This window comes from Terrapene carolina, unplaced genomic scaffold, assembly GCF_002925995.2.
Source record: "Terrapene carolina triunguis isolate 2854851 unplaced genomic scaffold, T_m_triunguis-2.0 Scaffold212, whole genome shotgun sequence".
Lineage (NCBI taxonomy): Eukaryota > Metazoa > Chordata > Testudines > Emydidae > Terrapene > Terrapene triunguis.
In genome coordinates this window covers 8,391,874-8,419,269 of record NW_020664563.1, presented here as the reverse complement: position 1 = coordinate 8,419,269, position 27,396 = coordinate 8,391,874, and the positions used below count along the sequence as shown (strand labels likewise).

Here is a 27,396-nt window from a genome sequence, read left to right as displayed (position 1 = left end):
AGATAATTTAGCTGTCCAGAGAAATTAGAGACCTTCAGAGTGGTTGAGGTACCATAACTTAAATTCAGTGATTAATTTAAATGTAGCCAAACCTCTTGTAGTTTAGCCAGTTAAAATATAAAATGAAGATTTCTTCACAATTTTTTTTTTTTTAGTAGAGTCCTCGCTTTCCCCTTTCTCAGCCCTGCACAATCTGCCCTAGTCTACGTCATGAAACGGAAGCCACTAGAGGGAAGTATTAGTACAATGGCAATTTCCATCTCCGCTATGGAAATAATTAAACAGCCACAAGTATCTCGAAAAACGGTTCTGGAAATTATTTTTGGGGGGGGAGGAGGGGAGAGGCTACATTAAATACTATGTTTATGCAGTGTATAATTTGAGTGGTAGTTAATTCTATATGTATTTCATAAAATGGATACTATTGAGTGCTGTTAAAGAAACTGTACAGTTTTTCCTTTATTGTGTTGTTTGTTTTTCCACTATTCTTAATGTATATTTTTTCTGATCTGGTGAGTATTCGTGAAAAGTAAATAGATTCATTGTACAAGGCAAGCTTGTGCCTATCTCGTGAAATAGTCACAGATGGTCATTGTGACACTGCAGCAACAATAGTCAGGGCCTTGTACAGTTTTTTAAAATCTGTTTATCCTCCTTTTCTCCTTCTGCATCCCTCCTTCCACAGTGATGTTCCAAATGGATCAGTCTTGACGCAAGAGAACATCAGCCTCCTGTCAAACAAGACCACATCTCTGAACCTGTCAGAGGACCCAGAGGGGGGAGGAGACCATCAGGACTCCCAGAGAACAGGAGTTGCACCCACCTCTTCTCCATGAAGTGAGGAAAGCATCCCCCCAGAGTTTCTATTGGGGAGGAGGAGTTGGTAGCTTCCATCACGCTTCCCTCTAAAGGTGGTCAGAGAAATGCAGGAGCAGCAGCAGCAGGAGGTCCGGAGGCAATGTGCACAAACACCACTACTAGAAACAAACCCTGCACATAGTTCACATTAATGCGTTTTTTAATTAAAAAAAAATTAGCAGTATCTGCAAGCAATTCAGATTAAATTTGTTTTTGTTCTGTGAATGAACTTTATTTTAATAACTTCGGACGCCTTGGATCCAGGGCTTTAAAAAAAAGATATTATATATATATACTCTGTTTGATTAATTGTATGATCTTAATGAAGTAGGTTTTTTCTTTTACTTTGGTATTATTACATACCCAGTGTATAATTCCTTACCACCTCCACTCCCTTTCACCTCAGAACAACGTTGGCCGCCTCCTTGTATGAATTTAAAGGTGAATGAGGGACATAGGATGGAGGGAGGCTATGAATTGCAGTGTCAGAAAACATGCAGCAAACATCAGTAGGTTTTTAAAATGAATTTCTTGTAACTAGGAGTTCTCTTCAACGCCTACAATACCTTTCTACTTATACCCATTGGCTTTTAGCCACAGTTGATGCAATCGTCTCAGCTCAGTGAAAGCATTCCATAATATTCATCCCACTGCAGCATGTATCCCCAAGGCTATTATTTAAGCAGTAGCAAAAAGAGTGGTGTATGCACATTACATTTATTTAACTAGGAACTGATATGACATTGTATTTTGTGGTTGGGATTAGAGTTCAGTAAAGGACAGAGGGCCTCAACTAGTTGAGACCTGTATGTTTCAGACTTCCAGGAGAAATTGAAGAAATTAGTTGTCTGGTGCCTGAGCTGCTTGGCCAACCAGCAGTTGTCACTGAGCAACATGACAGAGGCACCAAAAAGTTTCCATCCCTTGCAATAGGAAGGTAAAAAGAGAGCGAGAACACAGATTTTAAGGAAGGAAAATAACTGAGAACTAGCTTGCAAAGACCCTTTTTCATCAGCCGCTATTTAGAAAGATGGAAGTTTCCTTTGTTAGGGCATAGGAAGATAGCCTTTTATAAAGGGTCTTTTTTTGTAGCCCAGCCTCTTCCAATCATGAAAGCATCTAGGATTGCTTCAGAAAGGGCATGGACTACCTGTTATGGACCCGATCCAAAGCCCACTGAAATCAGTCAGTAAAGACACTTCCATTGACTTCTGAGCTTTGGAACAGGCCTTCCATTTGCGTTTTTTTTTTTAACTATTTCAATTATAGCTTTTTTGCCCTTACTGCTAATTACTGAGCTGCTTGTGTATAAATATAAGTCTTCTACTTTTATAATCTGCCACCTCTGGCCTGCAATTTGTTTGTGGTGTCAGTGAAGGCTTCTCATGGGAAGAGGAAGAGAACTTTCGTTTACATGCACAAAACTTGGCAATTAGCAAAAGTAGAGGAGGGCAAGTGTAGAAGTAATAGTAATGCTTGGTACGATCCATGCATACCAGAATTGGACAGCAATGACTGGAAATCCAGCTGCTGCTCTTTAGCTTTGTCTGTCATTGCTGCATGGAATCCTTTCAGAAGCCAGCATTTCTTCTCTGTCGGAGAAAAGTTACATCCAGAAATGCCACTTCAGGTCCAACAGCGATCCTGCCAGAAGCATTTGGAATACTTGAAAGCCAGGATTTTTTTGTGACCTATGTCATTTGCTCAGTCTCCCAATGGAGGTGGGTAGGTGGAGATGACACCTGAATGGAAGCGGGTTTAAGAAGTCACAAGCCTTTCAGTTCTGTGTGGTATCATTCCACTGAGAAGTTCCTCTTAACAGGCAGAGAAATCTTTGAGGATTTGCTCTTGCTGCATGTATTTTGACCCTTTCTGCCTGCACTGAACTGAGCCCCTCTGAATAGAAAACTCAGTGGAGAAGAGTGTGTTCAGTGTTGCTCCCTCCATGCCCGTGTGGCCTGCTTTTTGTTTTTTCTTTCTGGATTAGACTACTAAATCAGAAAGCACTGGTTATGTAATAAATTTATTGCATTGCTTTGGTTGGGTAAAAGCAAGAGTTAATACTTTTCTTGTTTAGTTGTTTCTTAACCCTTAACTCCTGCTGAGGTCGTAGGAACCTTGGACTAAGCTTTGCATCCATTATACTGTTAATTTAAACAAAATGGGGGAGGGGGTAGATACAGTCCCACTATTGCCTACCAGTAGAGTGTCCAAACAGAAGACTCTTTTGAGTAGCGATTATTTAATTTGCCCAGTCAAGGCACCGCATTTATATACTATTTCACATTGAATTTGATTATGCCCTACAGACCTGGCTGGTCAAGGATTTGATACACATATTGGCTTGGGATTCGAGCTTTCTTTTTTATTTAAATAAAAATTTATATATATAAATGTGTATATATATATACATATATACATAGTTATATCTGTATATATATTGGGTATGTTTTAAGAATTTTTTCACATGAGCGCAGCTGTTCTGATCAAATGTCTGATTGGGAGGTAGAAGCACGGAACGAAGATAAAGCATTTTCAGCTCACAGCCACACTCTTCGTGCATTCGTGCACGTTTATTTCACTCTTAGCTTAACTTTGGCCTCAGAATTGCTGAAGAAAGCAGTTTTGAGGCTTGTTTTTTTCCCTTGATTGTGAGGAAGACTCTTCTCTGCCCTGGATTCTCACCAGCTGCACTAATTCTTCCACTCACACATGTTTACACCCTGCACCCTTCCTTGATCGTGGCCTCCATCCTTCCAGTTTAAGAGGACTGGGCTGACTTTGCTGAGAGATTATTTCTGTTCCATCCTTCTCCCTGTTAGGGTGGGCTCAGTGTGCTGTCTTGACAGCATGCTGGTGAGTGAGCTGATTCAGGTACCCATGCTGTGGTCTCTACTCCTGAAGTGAAGATCACCACCACCAGGTCAGCTTTGACTTCGTTATTTTTAAGAAACTTTTTTTTCTGCTGTGTTTATATTAACACAAGCTCATTTTAGTCAAGATAATTTAGTGCAGTATTCTAACCTAGGAGGGCAAGTGCAGAATGCCAGATTTTCTACTTTTGACTAGAAAAATCTTCTTTACATAAAATAATTAAAATTACCAAAAAATTTGCATGCTATGGCACATTCTCCTCCACCGTAGGAAGAAAATCTGGAGGGAGCAAAAAAATTATGGCCCATTATCTGTTGTGCCAACTAATTGCATTTCCAGTTGAGAACTGACCCTCTTTTCTCTAAGCCTAGGGAAAGAAAAATTCTACAGTAAGAACTGTTCAGATCACTACACGTAGGTCAGCAAGGCTAAATGCTCCTAAACCCATGGATTAGAAAGAGTACCTTTAATGTTGTTTTTTCCCCTGTTTGTGCTGTACTTTTTGTGCATAGTGTCCTTGTTGTGATCAGTCTCTCCAGGTGAATGCCCTGTTTGCTCAACATTGTAGTTTGGCTTGTTAACTAGTCTGTTTAATATGTGCAAACCTTATTGATTTTGGCTTTGTTTCCTTTTTCTCCTGCTCTTGCCCTTTCCCTATGTTTCTGTGGAGAAGTTTAGGTGATAAAACTAGGGAAATAGGGAACCAGAAAAAGGCTTTGTTTTCACGAAGACAGTACCTGAAATCCACTTTCTGTGGAAAAATCCTGCCAGCAGAGCTGAGAACCCATCACTCTTCAGGTGCAAGGACTGATTGTTAAAACAGATGACCTAAATTCCCATGAACCAGCTATGTTTACTGCTTCACTCATTTCTGTGTCCTATCCCTGTCCCTATTACATCAGGACATTGTCCATTTCTGTTAAATGAAACTGCTACATCCTGGCTTGGTCCCATCTACTCCAGCAAGAACAGTGTTAGACTACTGTTGGGGCACTATCATGTTGTATGGCAAGTAGGGTAGATTTGCTGGTGTAGATCAAACCTTTGAGTGCTTGTTGCTAGCAGAGTTTCAACCATAATGTGCACAGAGCCCTAAAAATGAGACACTTCAAACAGCAGGCTAGTCTTCACAATGTCAGACACAAATAGTTGACCCACTAGGAGTATAAACAATTTCATTTTTCCTGTAGTATCATGGGTTTTTTTCCTTCTTACATGTGCCCCAATTCCCCTATCTTAATGGTAGAATTATATATGCTTATCTTCTAGCCGTTTGTAGGCTGCCTTGCCCCATTTCAAAATAGAAATCCTGTGGATCTGAGCACCTTTCATACATGTAGTGCTGTTACCACTTTAACCTCAAATTCTTCAGCTGTCTCGGTTCTACTGACCTGTGTTATCTCCCTCTGGTCCACCTCTCTGGCTTGTCCATCATCCTCCCTGATCATGCAACAGTGACAGCTTGCTGCCTCAAAACAGAGCATTCAAATGAATTCGCTTAGCCAATAACTTCTGTGAAGTTGCCTTTTCTAATGGTGTTATTACTCAGTGATGCACAAATATGATATTGCCCCTACTGGTAGGCAAGCAGGGGGTCTGTATAAACATGGTAAACTGCTGTTTTTCTTTAAAGGAGAGCCAAAGACTTGTGCTTTACTTTTTTTTCCACCCTTTTTCCCCCAGGATAGCCGTTTTGATAGTCAAATCTTTGTAGAATTTTGTGAGTTGACTGTATTCTCCTGGTAGCAGTTTGCACAGTTAATGATTGTCAAGCCTTAAACATATGTTAAATGGTGGCATCAGTTCATCTAGTTACACAATTTGAAAAGGGTGTGTTTAAGCACCTAATATATTTTGGAGTCTTCTAACTTTCATACTTGTTCTTTCATCCACTCCCATGCACTCTCTCAGCTAATTTACAGGTAGCAGAGAAGGCACTTAGAAGTTTACATAGTTAAAAAAGCCATGTTTATAAACATTATTGCTGATTAACCTGTTGGATTTTGCTGGTTTAAAATTAAAATTTCTAAAAACTAGTTTGCTGCAAATGTGAATCTTTGCTGACTTCTAAGGAAGTCCAGTGAGACTGACAAGACTCCTGTCCAGCTATACCATTGCTTTAAATCAAATACAGTACAAATACTTCATGCAAGGACATTGTTGCCTACTGATAAGTATTTAATATCTGTGACAAACTCACTGAACTGCAAAGTAAAAGAATTGGGCTTTTGAGTTTGACATACAGTAAAGCCTTTTTTTTAACTACTTTCCATGGGGTCACTTAAATCTCTTGCAGATTATGCTTTTGAAATTCAGAGGGGAATACCTAAACAGTAAAAGTCATCAGAAAATCCTCTGCTTCTTGCTGTTTCCATTCACAAAAGTGTGGAGCTTTTAAAAAATATTCTGACAGCCACAGGTCAGTGATAAGTACCAACCCTCAGGGCAGCTTTTTGAAGAGGGAGCACTTTGTCAAGAAGCTATCTTCAGTCAAAGATTGACTAGAACTTTAATAAAAAAAACCAAGAAATTCAGTGCTAAAAATGAGAGCGTTGAATAGCAGTGCTGCCAGCTAGCCTCCTCTGTTTAACAAATGGAAAACCAATCCATGCAAAAGCTGTTTGAGTGTGGAGAAGTACATAGAGTAGTTTACATGAGCAGGCAGAATAACTGGCATGACTTCACCTCCATAACCATCCGTTATATTGATTTCCTTCTCCTCCACTTGTCTATAAACATGTACACTTTCTGCCCCATCTCCTAATATTGGCAGTATTGACAGTGATTGATGCTACTGTCCACAAGTTTATACATCTCTTTAACATACTAAAACGCTTCCCCTGTCTTGTTCAGCATAGTGATTCAGACATTGACCTGGTGAAAGGCCTGTCATGCTAAATGTAATCTCAATTTATATTAAAAATTAATCAGCACTTCTGAGCTACCTTCTAAACACAGTCTTGGTGCTGAGAAGTGACATTTTGTGTCCTTTGCGGTATGTGAGTACATGGCCAAGATTGTTCATATGACATTGAAACGGATTTGCTCTCACCATAACTTTAATATGAAATATAAAAATTAAATACTGATACCATATTGTTAAATACTGATACCATCAACTACTTGCTTTCTGACAAAATGGCAGATACTGGGAAGAGGCTTAAGTGCCAGTTCAGTTACATGTCAAAAGTCAACTGGTCTGGGAGACCTTATTCCAACAGAGTCTCCTGACACAGGTTCTACATTTTGTAAAAACCAGGTGTTAACTGTGTCTCTGATCATGCCTCATCCTTGGAAGCAGTTGATTGTTGTGATGTAGATGGGACCTTAATTGGAGGAGAAAGGAGCATTAATGTCATTTAAATGTATAAGTGGTGAGAGCGGTTTCATGCCATGGGAACGCTGAACACTATAAGCAGAGAGAGTGGAGCTTTCTCTGAAATCTTCTAATGAAGGAGTGCGTGAAGAACTTGGCTCTTCCTGTGTGTACACTGGACTTCCTCCTCAACAGCCTCCCAGTGCAGGTGGAACTTTATAACACTGTGGCCAAAATGTCCAAACTTGGATGTTGACAGTTTAGCCACCTGAATAAGTGGTCTGACCTTCAGTGCTACTGAGCCCCTGCAGCTTCCACAAAGTTAACCTCTAAGTCCAGTAGGAGCTCAGCACCTCTGAAAATCAGACATCTTCCATTCAGCTGCAGCCACCAGATTCTGGATGCTTTTGCCCAATAGATCTGGAGTTATGTAAGTTTCACCAGTTCCTCCTGGTTCTGGAAGTTTTGGCCAAAAGGAAAACACAGCAGTATCAATTTAAAAATAGAAAAACAGTTTTGTCTTGGGGAAAGTACAACCAAAGGGAGACGCAGTCCATGAAAAGAAAAAGTATTAGATATACTGAAATATGTATATGTATCTGTAACTAAATAACAAAATCCTGTGGTGTATTTGATGTTTATGGTATAAACTAAAAATCATTTGCTTCTCTGTAACATTAAAGTTGTTAATAATTTGTGGCAGATAATACTCACAAGTCTTTGGCATCCAAACCAGATTGTGTACTGGATAGATCCCACAACTGGACCTATGCAGTGAGCTCCTTTCTAGCTTTTATTAGAGGTGGCAGAAGCTTTCTCTGCATGCAGAAAACAGCTTGAGTCAGGAGAGGAGAAATAACCCCCTTAGCAACATAGCTGCTCCATTGTTCGTAATTTTTATGCCATTCCTTTGCAGCCTCTCCTAAGTAGGCAGCTGCAATGTGGACAAAATAGCCAATAACGTGAGACTCTTAGCTTTTTTAGTGTCAGGAATTTCTGTGTTCCCCGTGGCTTCTGCTTGCCAGGTAAGCGGCCTCTGTGCTAAGAGGAGCTTTCCTTGAAGGTCAGCTTATCAGCTACACTGTAGCTTGATTTTTTTTTTTTTTTTCCTGCTTTTGATAACCGGTGATAGTAATGTGAAGAGCTCTGTCCCCATTTTGTTCCACTCTATGGGGAAGTGGGTGTTAGGTGTGTGTGGGAGGACTGTGACAGTTAAGAGACAGAACACACACAACCACATGCGTTCCCACTTTAGAAGCCACCTAACTGTTTCCAGTTGTGGGATTTCTCTACAGAAATACTTTTATTTGTAAGCCTAGTTTTCTGTGGTTTCTTAGGCTCATACCGGTCTCCCCGAGACATTCTGCAGTCATTATCACCTTTTTGGGTGGAATTTATTTTATTTTTTCGTTTTGGTTTTTTAAAAATAACTTTTTAACATTGGTGCATATATGCTTGGGATAGAGCTTGTGTAATTTACCAATCGTATTGATTGTATGTGATTGTGCCCTGCAGAGGTATATTTAACAAAAAAAAAATGAAAATAAAATTTAAAAAAATAGGATAATAAAGGAGACCATGAGATTTGAGTCGAGTCATGAATGACTTCTTGAACTTATTTAGTATTTTGGATAAGTAAGGATCCCTGTGTGCTGTTCCTATAGGTCAGTGCTGAACAAAATGTCTTTCCTTCCTTCGTTCCAGTGGCTCCACTGCTTCATGTGCAACACTCCCCTCGATGTCAGTGGGGCCAACATGGTGCTCTGTGCATTGCACAAAAGTGTGGCCACATCCAAAGGTTTGTAATATTTCAAAAGGCAGTCTGCCGAGGTGAGTGACACACACTGGAGGCCTGTCTGCTCTTCCTAGCTGTACTAGGGTAGACCTTCTACAAAGCCTCTTATTTTCTCTATTGTGAATGGTGACTTTTCTCCCCTAGAGTTGAAGGTGGGAGACCTTAGCAGCACTATGGCTGATGCTTCTGAACCTTAGCCATCAGGTGAGAGTGTGGGTGGGTCCACCAGTTCCATCTGTCACTTGAGGAACCTGAGATGCTGACACCTATCCAATGCAACAGAGCATGGTACCAGGACAAAAACTGCCTGCTCCACAGAACCAGACAAAAAGCAGGCAATATTTGATTTACTGCATTTTCCATGTCGGACACAAGAATAGTGCCTATGCAGTCTTGATGTGTCTTCTGTCTTTAGAGCCTCCCCCAGTTGCAGTGACTATGATCCAACAAAGCACTGTAAGAGCCTAGAGAGAGAAGGTGACTGAAGAGCTCTGTGTAGCTCGAAAGCTTCTCTCACCAACAGAAGCTGGTCCACTAAAAGAGAGCTCCTGACTCATTTTGTGTCTCTAATATCCTGGGACCGACATGGCTACAACAACCCTGCATGCTGTAAAAACCTGTCCATTTTAAAAATCAAATCACTTTTTGGAGCAGAGAGAGGTTTATCTCTTGGCTAAATGGCCCCAAATCTGCACTACAGTCTACCTTCTGCCAATGTAAGCTGCCCTATGTACATGGATGTTTGTTTGTTTGTTTATTTTAATCACAATTCTGCTGCAACCTTAACTTTCTAATTGGTGCCCTTCCAACACCCACTACCGTCAGTAGGAATCTTTGTGAATTTCAGGATGCATTGGGCCAGGCTCTTAGCCCTTTGCTGCAGGACAGGTTGATAATTCCTCAGTAATACCAATGTACTTTTCTTGTCCTGGTGGCAAATACGCATTCCCAATGAATTAAAGGGAGGGGGCCATGACAAATGCCTGCCTTTGCGTATGTTGAAAGTTGTATTCTCAGTTACAAGGCCTACAAATGATATTTGGTGAATGTAAACCAATTACCTGATTGTCTCTCCTCACCTTCCCTGCTCCCCATCCAGTCGTGCTGAGAACCCCCAAACTCCCATTGAAGTTTATAGGATTTGTCAGTGCTCAGCACCTTGGAAAACCAGTCTGATAAACCTTTAGAGCCCTCTTTCTAGTAGGTTATCTGTACTAAAGACCATAGCTTTATGGCTCATCTCCCATGGAGAGGCATTTCAAACAATGCCTTCAAAGGACTAATCTGTGTGTTATTCAGTAACTTGCATTGCAGCTCTGGCTGACAGTCCGGTTCTGCCAAAACCTGCTCTCTGGCAGAAATGAAAACAGGACAGTGCTTCACAAACACTTGGATTTTTTACGCATAATCCTGGGCGTCTTGCAGTGTCTGGAGGGTAGTGGGTTTCGCGTGTGTTCTTGCAGTGGCCTCTATTGTGAAGATGTTACTGATTATTGCATGATAAAACCGATCTGATTGGCTTTTTTTAAATCAAACGATGTTTATGGAGCAAACTGCATCTGAGTTGTTGAATTAAATCAGCACCCAGCTCCCATCTGTGCCAGTTGTGAGATGGTGAAGGATCATGATCCCCAGCTTACCAATGGGAAAACTAAAGAACAGAAGTGTGTGATTTAGCCCAAACTGCTGCAGAATGTAAACTACGCAAATCTTCTCCAACTTGTATTTGGTTGAGTGGGGGGAAGGGGGGCAGAGAGGAATTGGCCTGAGCTAAGTTTCTATATCTACAATCATTTTAATTCTGGAAAACTTCTGTGTGTTTTATCAGCCAGAATTGGGGAGCCCTGAAGTCTATGTGGAGAAGGTGACCAAACTTTCCCTCATCAAACTGAACTTTAAAACCTTTTTCAGATCAAACATTGCTTTGTTCAACTCTTTGCTTAACCTTCCATGGTTGGTCATCAACCTTTGACCTCAACGTCCCACCTCTTCCCTCCCTTTCTCCCCTGACTTGACTGAGCTCTGGTGGAGTGCAGAAATTCAGTGCAGAAGCAACTATTGACTAGCTTTGTCTCTGATTTTTCCCTGCTCTAAAGCAAGCGTGCCTGTCACTGTACGTTGCAGCTCACGTCCTGTAGGCGAGGAATCTGAGACACCACAAGGTAAGAGGAATTGGTTCCACAGTCCTGCTAGCTTCCAATGAGATTTTCATGTTCATTAACATGGTTTCTCATGGACTCATCCCACTTTGTAGAAATCTACACATTCCAGCCACCGCTGGACTGCTTGTCTGTCGGGGATCCCTGACTAGTGCTGAGGGGCGGTATTTGTAGAGTTCTGTCTAGGTTTCCTAGAAATCCTGGTTACGCCACTTGCTGCTCACTAGAATGCCCGCAAACCCTTCACTTCTTAAACTGTAAAGTGGGGAGCAGTTGTTTCAAGGAGGCTTGGAAAGTCCTGGCTTTCTCTCACTCGTCTCTCTAAAATGCTATTTGCCTCAGGTTGGGGACCTCAGTGGGGCACCTACTTTGCCTGGGAATTTTGCACGCACGCACTCTGATGGGAGCAATTCCACAAAGGTTAAGCTCCTTAATATTTGTTAGGCTTTCAAGCACTCTGAGCAAATAATAGTGACTGATTTCTTAGCACTACTTCTAGCATAGTGTGGAGGGAGCACACCTCTGGCATGTTTGTTAGAGAATTATCCATAAGTTTGTAACACTAGTGAATGCTGCCCTTTGTCAGAAGACAACGTTGTTGAGCAAAGGTACTGGAATGGAAAATTACTGGGATATGTGGACCCTGACTCTGGTGGGGGAGGAGGAGGTTGTTTCTAAAGTGCGTTCTGGGTGTTGACTCCTGAACTTCCCATGATCAATGCAAGAGACTGCTTGGAGCCTTGCAATTTTGAGCTGATTAAGCAATTCTCTACCTGACCCTGCCTCTCCAACATTAGGATAGAAGGGCGTGCAAAAAAAACAAACAAAAAAAATCTTACCTATGGGAGTTTTGCCATTGACTGCAGTCAGACTAGAATTCCACCATCTGTGTTTAAAACATGACCACTTTCAATTCTCTCGTGGAATAAGGCAGGACCAGCCAATCTTCTCTGCTCTATTTAGGTTTGCATCCATGCTTTTTGCAGTGATATCTGAGCATCTTTCAATAACGTTTGTATTGCCAGGGGTGGCCCCACGTATGTGGAATTCACTGGCCTTCTGTTCTTATGATACTGGGTCAGACCAAAGGTCCATCTAGCCCAGTATCCTGTCTTCCAACAACGGCCAATGCCAGGTGCCCCAGAGGGAATTAACAGAACAGATAATCATCAAGTGATCCATTCCCAGCTTCTGGCAAACAGAGACTAGGGACACCATCCCTGCCCTTCCTGGCTAATAGCTGTTGATGGACCGATCTTCCATGAACTTACCTAGTTCTTATTTGAACTGTTAGTCTTGGCCTTCACACCATCCTCTGGCAAAGAGTTCCACAGGTTGACTGTGCGTTGTGTGAAGAAATACTTCCTTTTGTTTGTTTTAAATCTCCTGCCTGTTAATTTCATTTGGTGACCCCTAGTTCTTGTGTTATGAGAAGGAGTAAATAACACTTCCTTATTCACTTTTTCCACACCCGTCATGATTTTATAGTCCTCTATCGTATCCCCCCTTACTCGTCTCTTTTCCAAGCTGAAAAGTCCCAGTCTTATTAATCTCTCCTCATACGGAAGCCATTCCATACCTCTAATAATTTTTGTTGCCCTTTTTTGAGATGGGCTGACCACATCTGTATGCAGTATTCAAGATGTGGGCGTACCATGGATTTATATAGAGGCAACATGATATTTTCTGTATTATCTATCCCTTTCTTAATGATTCCCAACATTCTATTAGCTTTTTTGACTCCTGAAGAATGTATCTGAGCTTTAGCCTCGTTATGGAAAAAGCAATGCGTAGACACTATGATGATAGGCACTAAGGCACGTGACTTTATCAGGGCTTTTAGCTTTGAAAATTCGGACATTAGGCTATCAGAGACAGCATGTCTGTGCCTGTAAATAACCCTGTCCTTGCAGTTGACTGAGAGCTGAGTTGAGGCCTGCAGCTTGCTGCTGCTCTTCCCAGTGTCCTGAAATGGGAGATATGATGCAAAATCCGTCACTTATAGACTATTGGTGGAGCAGTTCTAATACTCAGAAAAACCTCCTCCAGCGAAAATGGTAGGCTAAAAGTGAGGAAAGCAATAGCAGTTCTGGCTGTCCACGTACACAGCAGAGATCCTTGGGTGCAGATCTCAATCTTGCCTTGACCCCTTGCTCATTGCTCCCAATGAGAATGAAATGTTCAGAAGCTAGCGCTGCAGGTAGCTTTCCTTGCTATTCGCCTGCAGCTCTTCATTCTGTTTCTCGGTATCTCTGTAGCACTTGTCACCACGGCATTGTTAATTATTATGTAAATAATAAAAGTGGCTACCACCCTCAAGCAAGATCATTGTGCTAGCCATTCTGCAGACACCTAATAAGGCCGTTTCTGCCCTGGGGAGCTTGCAATCTAAAGAGAAAAGACCGCAAAAAATGAGAGGAAGGATTATCATCTCCATTCTAGATGAGGAAGTGAGGCGCAGCTTAAGTGATTTTTGCACAAGGTCACTCAGTGTGTTTGTGATAGAGCCAGGAATGGAACCCAGATCTTCTGTGTCATAGGCCACTGTGTTAACCACAAAGCCACCCTTCCTTCCCAATACCATTCTATCTAAATGCCTTTGAGTCAAAATTGTACTACCAGAGGCCACACTGGTAGTGGAACTGTATCTCTGGAATCACTCTAGATAAATGCACCTCCGCTTGCACCTAGCCATAAAGTATGCCATGCTGGGTTACTGTGGTGATGGGCACTATGGGAAAAACCTAAGATAGACCCATCTTTTTGCAAAGGCTCTCCATGGAGTACTGAGTCCTGGGCGAGTAGCCAAGTCTCCATTCCTTGTCTTTCAAGCTAGACAGAAGTGTGGTCTGTATGCTGCAGTGCATAGGATATCTGATCAGACCCAATGTTAAGCCATGTAAAAATGCATGTAGAAACCATAGTGATGGAAGTACACAAACAGGTGTACTAAACACTGCACGTTCCACTGTGCCTACACTAGGCTGGGGTGCTATGCTACTGCTGAACACAGCAACATAAGAGGTGGTGGGATTTATAATTCCTGTACAAGCAGAGGTGTGACCATCAGTCAGTGATAGTTATTTGGCTAACCTGTGCCTGATGACCCCTTTTCTGCTTGGCCTGATTTCCCGATCAGTAATACTGACATAACTTGCAGGGGCACAGTGACTGTTAATGAATGTAAAGTGCATTGAGATCCTCACACAGCAGTCGGCACTGGACGGGCACCTCCGCTTAGCACCTTGTAGGACTGCCACTTTAAAAGACCATTTTACTGTCCCCTCACTCTTCTGACTTGGTATTTCCCATGTTAGTAACTTTCAATAACATAAAGTAGAGCTGGGACTGAGCATGGAGCTCCTCTCCTGCTAAGGACTAGGAAAATGTTTAGAACAGAGCTGTCAAGCGATTAAAAAAACTAATCGCGATTAATTGCGCTGTTAATACACCTCTACCTCGATATAACACGAATTCGGATATAACGCGGTAAAGCAGTGATCCAGGGGGGCGGGGCTGCGCACTCTGGTGGATTTCACCTATAACGTGGTAAGATTTTTTTTTTTTGGCTCCCGAGGACAGCGTTATATCGAGGTAGAGGTGTAATAGAATACCATTTATTTAAATATTTTCTATATTTTTCAAATATTTTGATTTCAATTACAACACAGAATACAAGTGTACAGTGCTCACTTTATATTTATTTTTAATGACAAATATTTGCATTGTAAAAAACAAAAGAAATAGTATTTTTCAATTCACCTAATACAAGTACCGTAGTGCAATCTCTTTATCATGAGTTGAACTTACGAATGTAGAATTCTGTACAAAAAATAACTTCATTCAAAAATAAAACGATGTAAAATTTTAGAGCCTAGAAAGTCCACTCAGTCCTCCTACTTGTACAGGCAATTGCTCAGACAAACAGTTTGTTTACATTTGCAAGAGATAATGCTGCCCACTTCTTGTTTACAATGTCATCTGAAAGTGAGAACAGGCATTCATATGGCACTGTTGTAGCTGGTGTCGCAAGATATTTATGTGCCAAATACGCTAAAGATTCATATGTTCCTTCATGCTTCAACCACCCTTCCAGAGGACATGAATCCATACTGGTGACGGGTTCTGCTCGATAATGATCCAAAGCAGCAAGGACCGACGCATGGTCATTTACATCATCTGAGTTAGATGCCACCAGCAGAAGGTTGATTTTTTCCTTTTTGGTGGTTCGGGTTCTGTCGTTTCCACATCAGTGTGTTGTGCTTTTAACACTTCTGAAAGCATTCTCCACACCTCGTCCCTCTCAGATTTTGGAAGGCACTTCAGATTCTTAAACCTTGGGTTGAATGCTGTAGCTATCTTTAGAAATTTCAGATTGGTACCTTCTTTGCATTTTTGTCAAATCTGCAGTGAAATTGTTCTTAAAATGAACAGCATCTGCTGGGTCATCATCTGAGACTGCTATAACATGAAATGTATTGCAGAATGTGTGTAAAACAGCAGGAAACATACAATTCTCCCCCAAGGAGTTAAGTCATAAATTTAATAATGCATTATTTTTTTAACGAGAGTCATCAGCGTAGAAGCATGTCCTCTAGAATGGTGGCCAAAGCATGAAGAGGCATATAAATGTTTAGCATATCTGGCATGTAAATACCTTGCAATGCCAGGTACAAAAGTGCCATGTGAATGCCTATTCTCACTTTCAGGTGACATTGTAAATAAAAAGGGGACAGCAATTATCTCCCATAAATGTAAACAAACTTGTTTGTCTTAGCGATTAGCTGAACAAGAAGTAGGACTGAGTGGACTTGTAGGCTCTAAAGTTTTACATACTTTTGTTTTTGAATGCAGCTATGTAACCAAAAAAAAAAAAATCTACCTTTGTAAGTTGCACTTTCATGATAGAGATTGCACTACATATTTTAATGAGGTGAATTGAACAATACTGTTTCTTTTATCATTTTTAGAGTGCAAATATTTGTAATAAAAAAGATAAAGTGAGCACTGTACACTTTGATTTCAATTACAACACAGAATACAATATATTTGAAAATGTAGAACAACATCCACAAATATTTAATACATTTCAATTGGTATTCTATTGTCTAACCATGCTATTAAAACGCTAATTAATTTTTTAAATCATGATTAATTGTTTTGAGTTAATTGTGTGAATTAACTGTGATTAATTGACAGCCCTGAGGCATGGAACGATTTCCATATGAAGTTTACAATGGGACTAGTGAGTTTGGAGAGGAGATGGATACAGTGGCTGTTATGTCCATGAGTCCATTTGGAGGGATGGCTCATGCAAGGCTTGCAGCTGGATTGTAACTTCTCTTGCTGGTTTCAGGAGGATGCATCTATTCATGTGGTTGATCATCAGCCTCTGGGGTACAGTAGCTCCTCAGTACCACCCTGTGGAAGATATCTGCACTGCAAAGCCAAGGGATATCCCACTGAATCCCATGTGCATTTACCGTAACCCTGAGAAGAAGGAGAGTGAGGGGCTAGGGTTGGAGCAAGTGAAGGAGAAGATTCCAGAATCTACTAATCCCCGTGTCTGGGAGTTATCAAAGGCCAACACCCACTTCGCCACGGAATTCTACAAATACCTGGCAGACTCCAAGAATGACAATGAAAACATCTTCATGTCACCCCTCAGCATCTCCACGGCCTTTGCGATGACCAAACTCGGTGCTTGCGGTAACACCCTCCAGCAGCTCATGGAGGTGAGTGGCACCATCTCAGCCTCTTCAAGTTGCTATCCTAACAACTGAGGTTAGAGCAAGGTTACTAAAGGCTGGCTGCCAGCTGTTTGTCGGTGATAAAGCTCTCTCGGGCTCCTCCACTCAGGACATTTCCCTGCTTAGAGAGACCGACCTTTTGGCTAAACAAGCCCCTTGTCAGGACACTTGTCCTCGTGGAGAGCACTGCAGGAAGCTCCAGGCTGGCTTTCCTCTGGTCTGTTGGGAATCCCAACTCCTCTAGCTCCAGTGGTTGGAGTAAATTCTTCTGATGCACGCTGGGTTCGGGCCTATTGACTCCATATGGAGGAGCGAGAAACTCTTCAAGGGGCATGGAGGAGAAGGCAAATGCTTGGCTCCTAGTGGACCTGACAATGTGTAGCTAGGCTATGTTAGACACGCAGGGATAGATCATTCTTGTGCTGAAAACTGAGGGAAACCTAATGAGACCTGGGCATGGGGTTAGTGTTAGAGCTCCTCCCTCTTCCTACAGCAGCCCAAACTCTGGATGCCCCTATCCAGACAAGGGAAAATAACTCTCATATCGCTCCATGGAAATGCTGCCGGACAAAGGCTATCTCCTGGAATGAATAAGGGATGGGGTGGAGACCACAGACTGACTTCTGTGTTCAAACAAAATAAATTCACAACATCACCCAATATCCAGGAAGCCGAGTCCCTTACTGATCTCAAGGCACTTAGGAGACCCTCAGTGCAGTTATCAGCCTGTGCCTGCCCTAGGGAAATCTATGGTGCTAACCACTGAGTGGTCCCACCAGTGTGCTTCTAATGAACCTCAGGCTGATCCAGCTCCCATTGAAGTCAATGGCATAAGTCCCATTGATGCTAATGTGGATGGATGCAGCCCCTTGTGAGCTCACATGCGCAACTGCTTCCAACGGTGCACAGCTAAGCTAGCACCATTCACAATAGACTTGGAAGACAGGCTCAGTGTCTTCGCTTTGCTAGAGATCCCACTAGCAAAAATATGAATCAATGAAAAGGTGCCTGAGGCATCTCCCTGGAGCCAGCTCAAGGGCATTCTCCGGATCCACACCCAGTTGTTGCCGGGTGGTGACTCTCGGGTGGCCTGAGTGAAACAAGCTTCCAGTAGCATGAGCGTCTCTTTGGAAAGACTGAAAATAAAGCTGCCACAGAGAGCAGTCAAAGTGAGGAGCAGGGTTTTCTGGTTCTCACAATAGCCAGCAAAGGGCACTTTAGGCATGTGTCACTAGGCTGTAACTTGTGACTTTCAGGGTCTCCAGTTTCCTACTGGGACCATGGCAGTGTTAGTTTTCAGAGGGCTCCTCCATAGGGTGTGTGAAAACTCCATGGGATAGAAGCCAATAGAGGGGGGTGCAGCTGAGAATATAAATGGCTTGTGCCCATTTGTATTTGGCATTAGATCTCTAAGCAGAAGTTACTGCAGCAAGGTAAGTGCTCCTGCCTCATGAGTAAATGATTGCATGGGCTGTAGTAAAGCGGCAGTTCCAGAAACAAGATCCACCCATTACCCGAATGGCAGATTGTTTGAGCCCTCAATTATAATTGGGATTCTAGCTCTGTTCATTTTGCTTGTACTGCTCCACTTTGACTAACCAAGTGAGAGGTGTGCTTTGGGCACAGGACTGTGAGCCAGATGTGCTGGTTCTTCGGCTGACATCGGTTTCCTCTGTAGTGGAGTCATTTGTCTAAGGTACCTAGATGCACCCCCATTATTGTCCTATCCGAGCACTTCCCAATCTTTAATGTATTTATCCTCCCAACACCCCTGTGAGGTAGGGAAGTTTCAGAAGGGGCACTGAGGCCCAGGGAGGCTAGGGCTTTGCCTGGGAAAGTTATGTTAGTGTAAATAGGAATTTAAACCACTATCATTACACTGGTGTAACACCCCAGGTGGACTCTTATTCCTGAATAAGCAAGTCCACATGGATAGTTACACTGTTATGATTGCAGTGGTGTGACTATACTGGTGGTATAACTAGAAACATTTCCTGGGTAGACAAACCCTTAGTGACTTGCCCAAAGTCACGCAGAAATCCTGCAGCAGAGCTGGGAACTGAAACTGGGTCTCCCAGTTTCCCAGACTAGTGCCCAGGATTTAAAAGAATCCAGGCCTCCTGATTCCACGTGCAGCAGCCATAAGGACTCCATTCGCTTCCTGAAAGGAAAGAGGGAGGACGGTTGGTGAATGAGAATTGTGAAGCCATTCTTGGTGTAAGGTAGAGGCTTAAAAGAAGGGATCAGGCAAAAGGGGCAATTGGGGAGGGGGATGGGCAGGGTATAGTCTGAGCGTGGGAGAGGAGACATCTGTGCTTTGAAGGGGAGGAGAGAGAGGAGCAGCCGTATGATTTTCTTTGTTAAACGGTGTTTGTATTCTGGACAGTTCAAAGCCTTGTTTCTGCACAGCTGCACCCAGCTTTCTTGCAGAGAGAGACGGGGGCTCAGCTGAAAAGTTTGTGGATGTGTCTAAACTCCACAAATCTCTAGACCCTATCCAGGGGGTTGGATCAGGCCTATCTCTGTTTCCATGTGACTAAACCCAAACAAACCAAGAGCTCTCTCCACGTCCGGAGTGAGTGGTCCAGTGTCCCTGTGTCTGTGGAGTTATTGAACAGTTATCAGCCTGTCCCCTCTGCTGTGGCTACAGGAAATGGGGAGCCATGTCTGTGATTCCTTCTCTCTCCTTTGGTTCCCTAGGTTTTCCGGTTTGACACCATTTCAGAGAAGACATCTGATCAGATCCACTTCTTCTTCGCCAAGCTGAATTGCCGACTTTATAAGAAGGCCAACAAATCCTCGGAGCTGGTGTCGGCCAATCGTCTCTTTGGGGAGAAATCTCTGACCTTCAACGAGACCTACCAGAACATCAGTGAGGTGGTTTACGGAGCCAAACTCTGGCCCTTGAACTTCAAAGTGAGTCCGAAGGACTTTGGTTTCTATCCCTTTCCAAATCCTTGTGCTGTTGATAAATTCTCTCCCTTACCTCGCTTGAGTGGCCTAGTGGGTGCTGTGAACCAGGGGCAAGGGGCTGCGTATGACTTGTGTGCTTGAATGCAGCACAGTTTTGCTACTGACCGAACCTGCTTTAAGCTCAGATTCTGGTTCATCCATTTACAAGCTTCTCACTTGAGTACTGCAGCATGGTGCTCAGAACACACGGTCTGCACTGGGAACATGTCCCTCCACTTGTTGATGGCTGCCTCCTACGGAGAGACAATGGGGTGTTAAAATCCCCATGTAACTTATTGTTTTGGGTCTATTCCTCCAGGAAAACCCGGAGCAGTCCAGGACTCTAATTAACGAGTGGATCGCTAATAAAACCGAGAAGCGCATTACTGACGTGATCCCTGAGGGAGGCATTGATGACCTCACTGTCCTGGTGCTGGTCAACACCATTTACTTTAAGGTACAGGAAACAACCCTAGGGAAATCTGCTCCCCTGGGGAGAGCGGAGGTCTATAGCCATGCTTTGGGTGGGGTGATGAGAAGTCAGTAGATCATTCTCCTAGCCCAGACACACTGAAGCTTTAAGAAACAGAGATGCTGGCTCAGACCTGTCAGCTGTGATGACTCAGGGGACAGCAGTGAAAACCCAAACACACCAACATTGGGACAGAGAACTGAAAAGTGAAGCTCACTATAAGGTAGAGAGGGGTGCAAACCAAACCAAAAACCTGGATCTTCCCATCCCTGATCTTTGTGTTGCGGGGAGAGGTCTGGAATCCAGATCAGAATTCCGTGCCGGGCACCTGTTTGGGTTGTGCCAAAATCCCAGATCCAAACACCCCTAAGATATGGCAAGGGTCTGAAATTTGAATCTAGCTCCAAATTCTACAGCCCAGAAAGTACATCTGACAGCTCTGATTTCATTGCCCAAGCTGTGGTGAGATGGACAGTCAACAATCAGCACAACTGGGGACAAGCCAGTGAGTTCTGTACATCAATTCCGTTTCAGGGAGATAGTGTGGGGGCCGAAGAGCATCCTTCTGGGTTATGGGAGTTGTCCGTTCCCTAACCAGCTCTGCCACTGAGCTGCTATGTGGTATCAGCTAAGTCACTTAGCCTCTCCGTGTCTGTTTCCCTATCCGTAGCCTCCTCCCCACTGTGGGTGGGGGGGAGGTTGTGAGGCTAACCTCATTGTTCACTACAGAAATGCAAAGCACTATTCACCACAACAGTGGTGAGCCAGCTCCTTCTCTCTCAAAACTTTGGGGGATTCAGGTTCAATGGGACCTTGATCTCAGTTTGCTCCTGAAAAATGGAATCCTTGTTGAAGTTTTGTAACAGCCAAAATTGCCTCTAGTCCTTCCCATCACTAGCATGGACAATGGGAGGTGCTGCTAGTAACAAATGGGAAGCCAAGCATGGTCCGGAGAGCCTCCCTTTTTAAAGAGGGGAGAGCAATGCACTCATCCCCCCGTGGCTCAGCGTGCGCTGGGCGTGGGGCTGGGATTCTCTGATCTGTGGCTGATTACTGATTGTCTTTATGGTCCCCCAGGGGCACTGGAAATCAGAGTTCCCTGCTCAGAACACAAAAAGGGATAAGTTCTATAGAAGCGACGGCCAAATCTGTACCACCCCCATGATGTATCAGGAGAACAAGTTCCGTCACGTCTCCGTCCCCAGCGACCACGTGCAGGTAGTGGAGCTACCGTACAAAGGGGATGACATCACCATGGTTCTCATCCTGCCCACCAAGGGCACATCTCTTGGAGAAGTAGAGCGGGACCTGACCCCAGAGCGGCTGCAGAGCTGGCTGGGCTCTATGAAGGAGATCTCGCTCTCTGTCTACCTCCCCCGCTTCCGCATCGAAGACAACTTCAGTCTGAAGGAGAAGCTGCAGCACATGGGGCTGGTGGATCTCTTCAGCCCTGAACATGCCAAGCTGCCAGGTCAGTCCTGGCAGGTTCCCCCTGTGAGAGTGGGGGGAGGGAAATTAAATGAAGCAGCACTGTGTGGAGGGGCGCCAAGTATTTGAAAGCAGTGCTAGAATTGTAGTGGCTTCTCCATTGAGCAGTGCACAAGTGTCCTGATCACAAAATCCACTGTCACCACTGGGGAAAAGTCCCCTCTGATCCTAGGGGTGGCCTGTGTGGGTCAGGGTTGAATCTACAGAGAAAGGGTTGTCAGACTGGCATCTCCCACCAGCACTAAACTTGCCTGCAAATTGTTCAGTGCTAAGGGCCCAAATCTACCCTTAGATACCAACACTTAGGATTTCCCCTGATGTCACTGTGGGCCCAATACAACGGCAGCAGGGCAGAATTTGGATCTTTAGCTTGACCCTTGTCCTCATTTAATTTGCCCTTTCCCCATCAGTGTTGATTGTCTGCCTCAAACTTCCTCTGGTGTGAGATCAAAATGCTTTGGTGCTCAGAGTGGTCTTCTCAAAAATCTGTTCTTGAATTTCCCTGTCTGTTTATGGCTTGTTGGGGTTTTTTTAGGTATAGTTGCAGAGGGCCGTACAGACCTGTATGTGTCTGATGCTTTCCACAAAGCCTTCCTTGAGGTAAGCCTTGCTTTCCAGTGCTCTCCTGTAGTTTTTCTTTTAATGTAACTTTTTATTTAGTCTTTTTAACAGCAAAAACCTTTCCCTTCCCTCCTCTCCCCTCTGATAAACTTAAAATTGTGCCACTCATCTCCGATCTAAGCCTGTGACTCTTCTGGGTTCCAGTCTGTGGCAGGGGAAGATATGGCACCAAAACCACCAACAATTGAATTCCAAAGCCCAACAGCACAAAGTAGAACATGTGGTTTGGAGTCTATAAAGAACCTAGGGCCTGAGCCAGAGCTTGTTGAAGTCAAGTCTTCCCATTGACTTCAGAGGGCTTTGGATCAGACCCCTATAGCATTGTTGGGCCTATACAAGAAATACCCTGTAAGGCTGGCTGCCAAAGAATGGGGGTGCGGGTGGGGGGAATCCAGGGTTTTGGCAGGGCAACAAATTCAATGTCATTATTTTAGTTAGACGGTTCTGATCTGCTGCTTTAATATTAAAGTTGTTTGTCCTGGAAAGTTATGAGACAACAAATATCCTTTTACTTAACCATAAAACTTGCTTTAAAACATTTCAATAGCCAGTGTTTGTGATCATAGAATCATAGAATATCATGGGTTGGAAGGGACCTCAGGAGGTCATCTAGTCCAATCCCCTGCTCAAAGCAGGACCCAATCCCCAACTAAATCATCTCAGCCAGGGCTTCGTCAAGCCTGACCTTAAAAACCTCTAAGGAAGGAGATTCCACCACCTCCCTAGGTAACCCATTCCAGTGCATCACCACTCTCCTAGTGAAAAAGTTTTTCTTAATATCCAACGTAAACCTCCCCCACTGCAACTTGAGACCATTACTCCTCGTTCTGTCATCTGGTACCACTGAGAACAGTCTAGATCTATCCTCTTTGGAACCCCCTTTCAGGTAGTTGAAAGCAGCTATCAAATCCCCCCTCATTCTTCTCTTCTGCAGACTAAACAATCCCAGTTCCCTTAGCCTCTCCTCATAAGTCATGTGCTCCAGCCCCCTAATCATTTTTGTTGCCCTCCGCTGGACTCTTTCCAATTTTTCCACATCCTTCTTGTAGTGTGGGACCCAAAACTGGACACAGTACTCCAGATGAGGCCTCACCAAAGCCGAATAGAGGGGAATATGATCACGTCCCTCAATCTGCTGGCAATGCCCCTACTTATACAGCCCAAAATGCCGTTTGCTTTCTTGGCAACAAGGGCACACTGTTGACTCATATCTAGCTTCTCATCCACTGTAACCCCTAGGTCCTTTTCTGCAGAACTGCTGCCTAGCCACTCGTTCCCTAGTCTGTAACAGTGCATGGGATTCTTCCATCCTAAGTGCAGGACTCTGCACTTGTCCTTGTTGAACCTCATCAGATTTCTTTTGTCCCAATCCTCTAATTTATCTAGGTTCCTCTGTATCCTATCCCTATCCTCCAGCGTATCTACCAATCCTCCCAGTTTAGCGTCATCTGCAAACTTGCTGAGGGTGCAGTGCTCGCCATCCTCCAGATCATTAATGAAGATATTGAACAAAAACGGCCCCAGGACTGACCCTTGGAGCACTCGGCTTGATACCGGCTGCCAACTAGACATGGAGCCGTTGATCACTACCTGTTGAGCCCGATGATCTAGCCAGCTTTCTATCCATCTTATAGTCCATTCATCCAGCTCATACTTCTTTAACTTGCTGGCAAGAATACTGTGGGAGGCCGTATCAAAAGCTTTGCTAAAGTCAAGGAATAACACGTCTACTGCTTTCCCCTCATCCACAGAGCCAGTTATCTCATCATAGAAGGCAATTAGGTTAGTCAGGCATGACTTGCCCTTGGTGAATCCATGCTGACTGTTCCTGATCACTTTCCTCTCCTCTAAGGGCTGGTCCACACTACTCGCCTAATTCGGCGGGTAGAGATCGATCTTCTGGGATCGATTTATCGCGTCTCATCTGGACGCGATAGATCGATCCCAGAAGCGCTCCCCCGTCGACTGCGGAACTCCTGCTCGCCGAGAGGAGGAAGCGCTGTCGACGGGGGAGCCTGCCTGCGCCGCGTGGACCCGAAGTAAGTACTTTTAGTTCGATATAGGAAACGTCGACTTCAGCTACGCTATTCTCGTAGCTGAAGTTGCGTTTCCTATATCGATCCCCCGCCCCAGTGTGGACCAGCCCTAAGTGCTTGAGGACCTGCTCCATGATTTTTCCAGGGACTGAGGTGAGGCCAACTGGCCTGTAGTTCCCTGGATCCTCCTTCTTCCCTTTTTTAAAGATGGGCACTACATTAGCCTTTTTCTAGTCATCCGGGACCTCCCCCGATCGCCATGAGTTTTCAAAGATAATGGCCAATGGCTCTTCAATCACATCCGCCAACTCCTTTAGCACCCTTGGATGCAGTGCATCCGGTCCCACGGACTTGTTCTCGTCCAGCTTTTCTAAATAGTCCTTAACCACTTCTTTTTCCACAGAGGGCTTGTCACCTCCTCCCCATGTTGTGCTGCCCAGTGCAGCAGTCTGGGAGCTGACCTTGTTCGTGAAGACAGAGGCAAAAAAAGCATTGAGTACATTAGCTTTTTCCACATCCTCTGTCACTAGGTTGTCTCCCTCATTCAGTAAGGGGACCACACTTCTTCTTGTTGCTAACATACCTGAAGAAACACTTCTTTTGTTACTCTTAACATCTCTTGCTAGCTGCAACTGCAAGTGTGATTTGGCCTTCCTGATTTCACTCCTGCATGCCTGAGCAATATTTTTATACTTCTCCCTGGTCATTTGTCCAATCTTCCACTTCTTGTAAGCTTCTTTTTCGTGTTTAAGATCAGCAAGGATTTCACTGTTAAGCCAAGCTGGTCGCCTGCCATATTTACTATTCTTTCTACACATCGGGACAGTTTGTTCCTGCAACCTCAATAAGGATTCTTTAAAATTATGCTGGTCTTGCTTCCGCAGCTAATGTTGCAGATTTAGAACTTAGATTCATCTTTCTCCATCTCTAGATTCTCCTAAATCAGCTAGGCCCAGGTCCTCAAAAGTATCTAGGCACTGAACTCCCACCGAAACCAGTAGGAGTCGGGCGCCCAAGAACCTTTGAGAGTCTGGGCATTAGTCCCTCCTCCCCCTGTTGATTCAGGATTGTCAGTGTATTGATCAGAATAGCACAGGTGGTTTGTGGGCCTGTTTTTCAGGCATGCATAGGCCCTTCCGATTTCCACAGGAACATACTTACACATGTGCTGGAAATCATGGGGTTACACATCCACATCAGAGTTTGGAAGCGGATGAGTTTGAAAATCTGGCCTCTTAGGTCCGGATGCATCGAGTGTTAACGAGATGTAAAGGACTGTCTCATGACTTTATCACATAAGATGATGCTTGTGTATTCTTCTGTGTGCTTCAGAGCCATAAAACAATGGGGGAAAACCTTTTAAAACCGTTCCTTGAAAATCCTCAGTTAGCAGAGGGGGTGGGTGCTCTGTGGTAGCATGTGGAGAAGCCTGGTGTACCACCTGCAGCCGGCAGGACCTGGGAGCTCTGCACAGAGGGAGTGAGCATTTCACAGCCATGTGACTGTGACTTTTCTCTCATGCACTCCCAGCCAACTTGGAAGTAAGGGGGGGGGCTGCAGCATGCACATCTGCCCTATGTACATGAGGACTGTATGTTAATCCCATCTTCCGTCTGATTGGCAGGTGAATGAGGAAGGCAGTGAGGCAGCAGCTTCTACCGTAGTTATGATCTCGGGGCGTTCGTTTCCCATGAACAAAATGATCTTCAATGCTAACAGGCCCTTCCTGCTGCTCATCCGGGAAGTTGCCATCAACACCATCATCTTCATGGGCCGAATATCCAATCCCTGCCCTTAAGGAGCCGTGGCCAGGTCCCAGCCTCTCCGTCCACATGGGTATCCAGTCAATAAAATATCATTTTCCCCATGTCTGTCTCCGATGCAGCATTTTCTGCAGTATTGCTGGTCAGCAGTTTTGAGGGCCTCCTGGGAAGGCCCAACTTTCTCTCAGGGCAGCTGTCCTGTTATTTGACACAACCCTTACTTAGGGACTGTAACCTATTAAGCTGTTTACCCCCTTGCTGTCACTGTCAGACAAGAGAGGGTGATGTGCTCTCATCACCAGAAGAAGTCCCATTCTGCATTAAAAGGAGGCTGGATTCTCCCAGTATTTTGCACCAAGATTTGTTGTGTATCGTTGTCCTCATTCGGGCCTCAACTGTAACTCTGATCACATCTTCCATTTAAAAAAAAAATCCAGCAAGCTAAAATATGAATGGCCAGTTTCCTCCTTGTTATAAACCTTTCAGTACATGAGAGAGGAGCAGGCTGGTCCCGTAGAGCCCTCAATCTTTAATAAATGGGTGTTTCTCCCCAGCCCACTCTTATCCTAGTTGATGGGCACATCAAACTTCCTGCTGGGGTGTGGCGAATCTTCCCACTCACTCATAGAGTCAGAATGCCACTTCTTGAAATTTGGCCTGCCTTGCCCCTCTGTTACGATAGGGGAGGCTGGGCCATATTTGAGTGAGTGGTGTTACAATGGCCACTAACACGCTGAGGCTCAAAGTGAGAAATACTGCCCTGAAAGCTTTGGATATTAAGGTATGTGCTTTTAAAAGGTTTCCTAGGCTATGCAAAATTAGACAGCAGGATCAAAAGACTGATTTACTTAAAGTAGAATGCGTTTATTGGAATCAATGTATTGATGGTCCCAGTTCCATCTAGATTACATTGGACAGTCCCATTTTGTAAGGGGGAGGGCTCGAAATTAAATAAATAAATTTTGCATTAGAACAATGCTAAATTAAGGCATAACCCTGCTCCATGGAAGTCAATGGCAAAACTGTCAGGGTATGTCTACACTGCAATGTAAATCCAGGATTCAAACTCTGGCTCAAGCCTAACCCCCCTTCTATCTACATACACATCATGCTAACCCAAGGCTCGGAGTGAGGATCCTAGGACCCCACAAGGGTGGAGGGTTCAAACCGGGACTCGAATTCTACTAACCCTGGGCTTACAATGCAGTGTAGATGTACCCTCAGAGAGCAGTTGCCCATTACACCCCTCTGTTGGCCTTCAGGAACTTCTAGTCTCTAGGCAGGACCCCAATACACATGAATGAATTGCAGT

At 44.0% G+C, this 27,396-nt stretch overlaps 2 protein-coding genes across 6 annotated transcripts in view; both read left to right on the top strand.

Moving 5' to 3' along the window:
* The window catches only part of LOC112107405 (roquin-1), a 103,570-nt gene extending 98,619 nt beyond the window's left edge, over positions 1–4,951 (top strand). For all 4 annotated transcript variants that reach the window (XM_026656171.1, XM_026656170.1, XM_026656169.1 and 1 more), the window contains one exon: positions 686–4,951. In XM_026656171.1, the coding sequence (XP_026511956.1) occupies positions 686–836 (151 nt within the window). In that variant the 3' untranslated portion in view covers positions 837–4,951. The remainder of the gene's footprint in view (positions 1–685) is intronic.
* A 5,879-nt stretch (positions 4,952–10,830) lies between these two features.
* On the top strand, positions 10,831–26,188 carry LOC113407543 (antithrombin-III-like). 2 transcript variants are annotated; one of them, XM_026656172.1, is made up of 7 exons: positions 10,831–11,005; positions 16,359–16,737; positions 19,453–19,668; positions 20,024–20,161; positions 21,254–21,647; positions 22,200–22,264; positions 25,946–26,188. In XM_026656172.1, the coding sequence occupies exons 2-7, from the start codon at positions 16,363–16,365 to the stop codon at positions 26,117–26,119; spliced, it is 1,362 nt and encodes a 453-aa protein (XP_026511957.1). In that variant the 5' UTR covers positions 10,831–11,005; positions 16,359–16,362; the 3' UTR covers positions 26,120–26,188. The 2 variants fall into 2 exon arrangements, with proteins under 2 accessions (XP_026511957.1, XP_026511958.1); XM_026656173.2 differs by lacking the exon at positions 22,200–22,264 and having other exon boundaries at positions 25,946–26,038.
* Positions 26,189–27,396: the final 1,208 nt, after the last annotated feature.

Coding starts and splice junctions, on each gene's coding strand:
- LOC113407543 (XM_026656172.1), top strand. CDS start 16,363: ATGCATCTATTCATGTGGTTGATCATCAGCCTCTGGGGTACAGTAGCT. Junction 16,738..19,452: donor CCCTCCAGCAGCTCATGGAG/GTGAGTGGCACC, acceptor TTGGTTCCCTAG/GTTTTCCGGTTTGACACCAT. Junction 21,648..22,199: donor TGAACATGCCAAGCTGCCAG/GTCAGTCCTGGC, acceptor GGGTTTTTTTAG/GTATAGTTGCAGAGGGCCGT.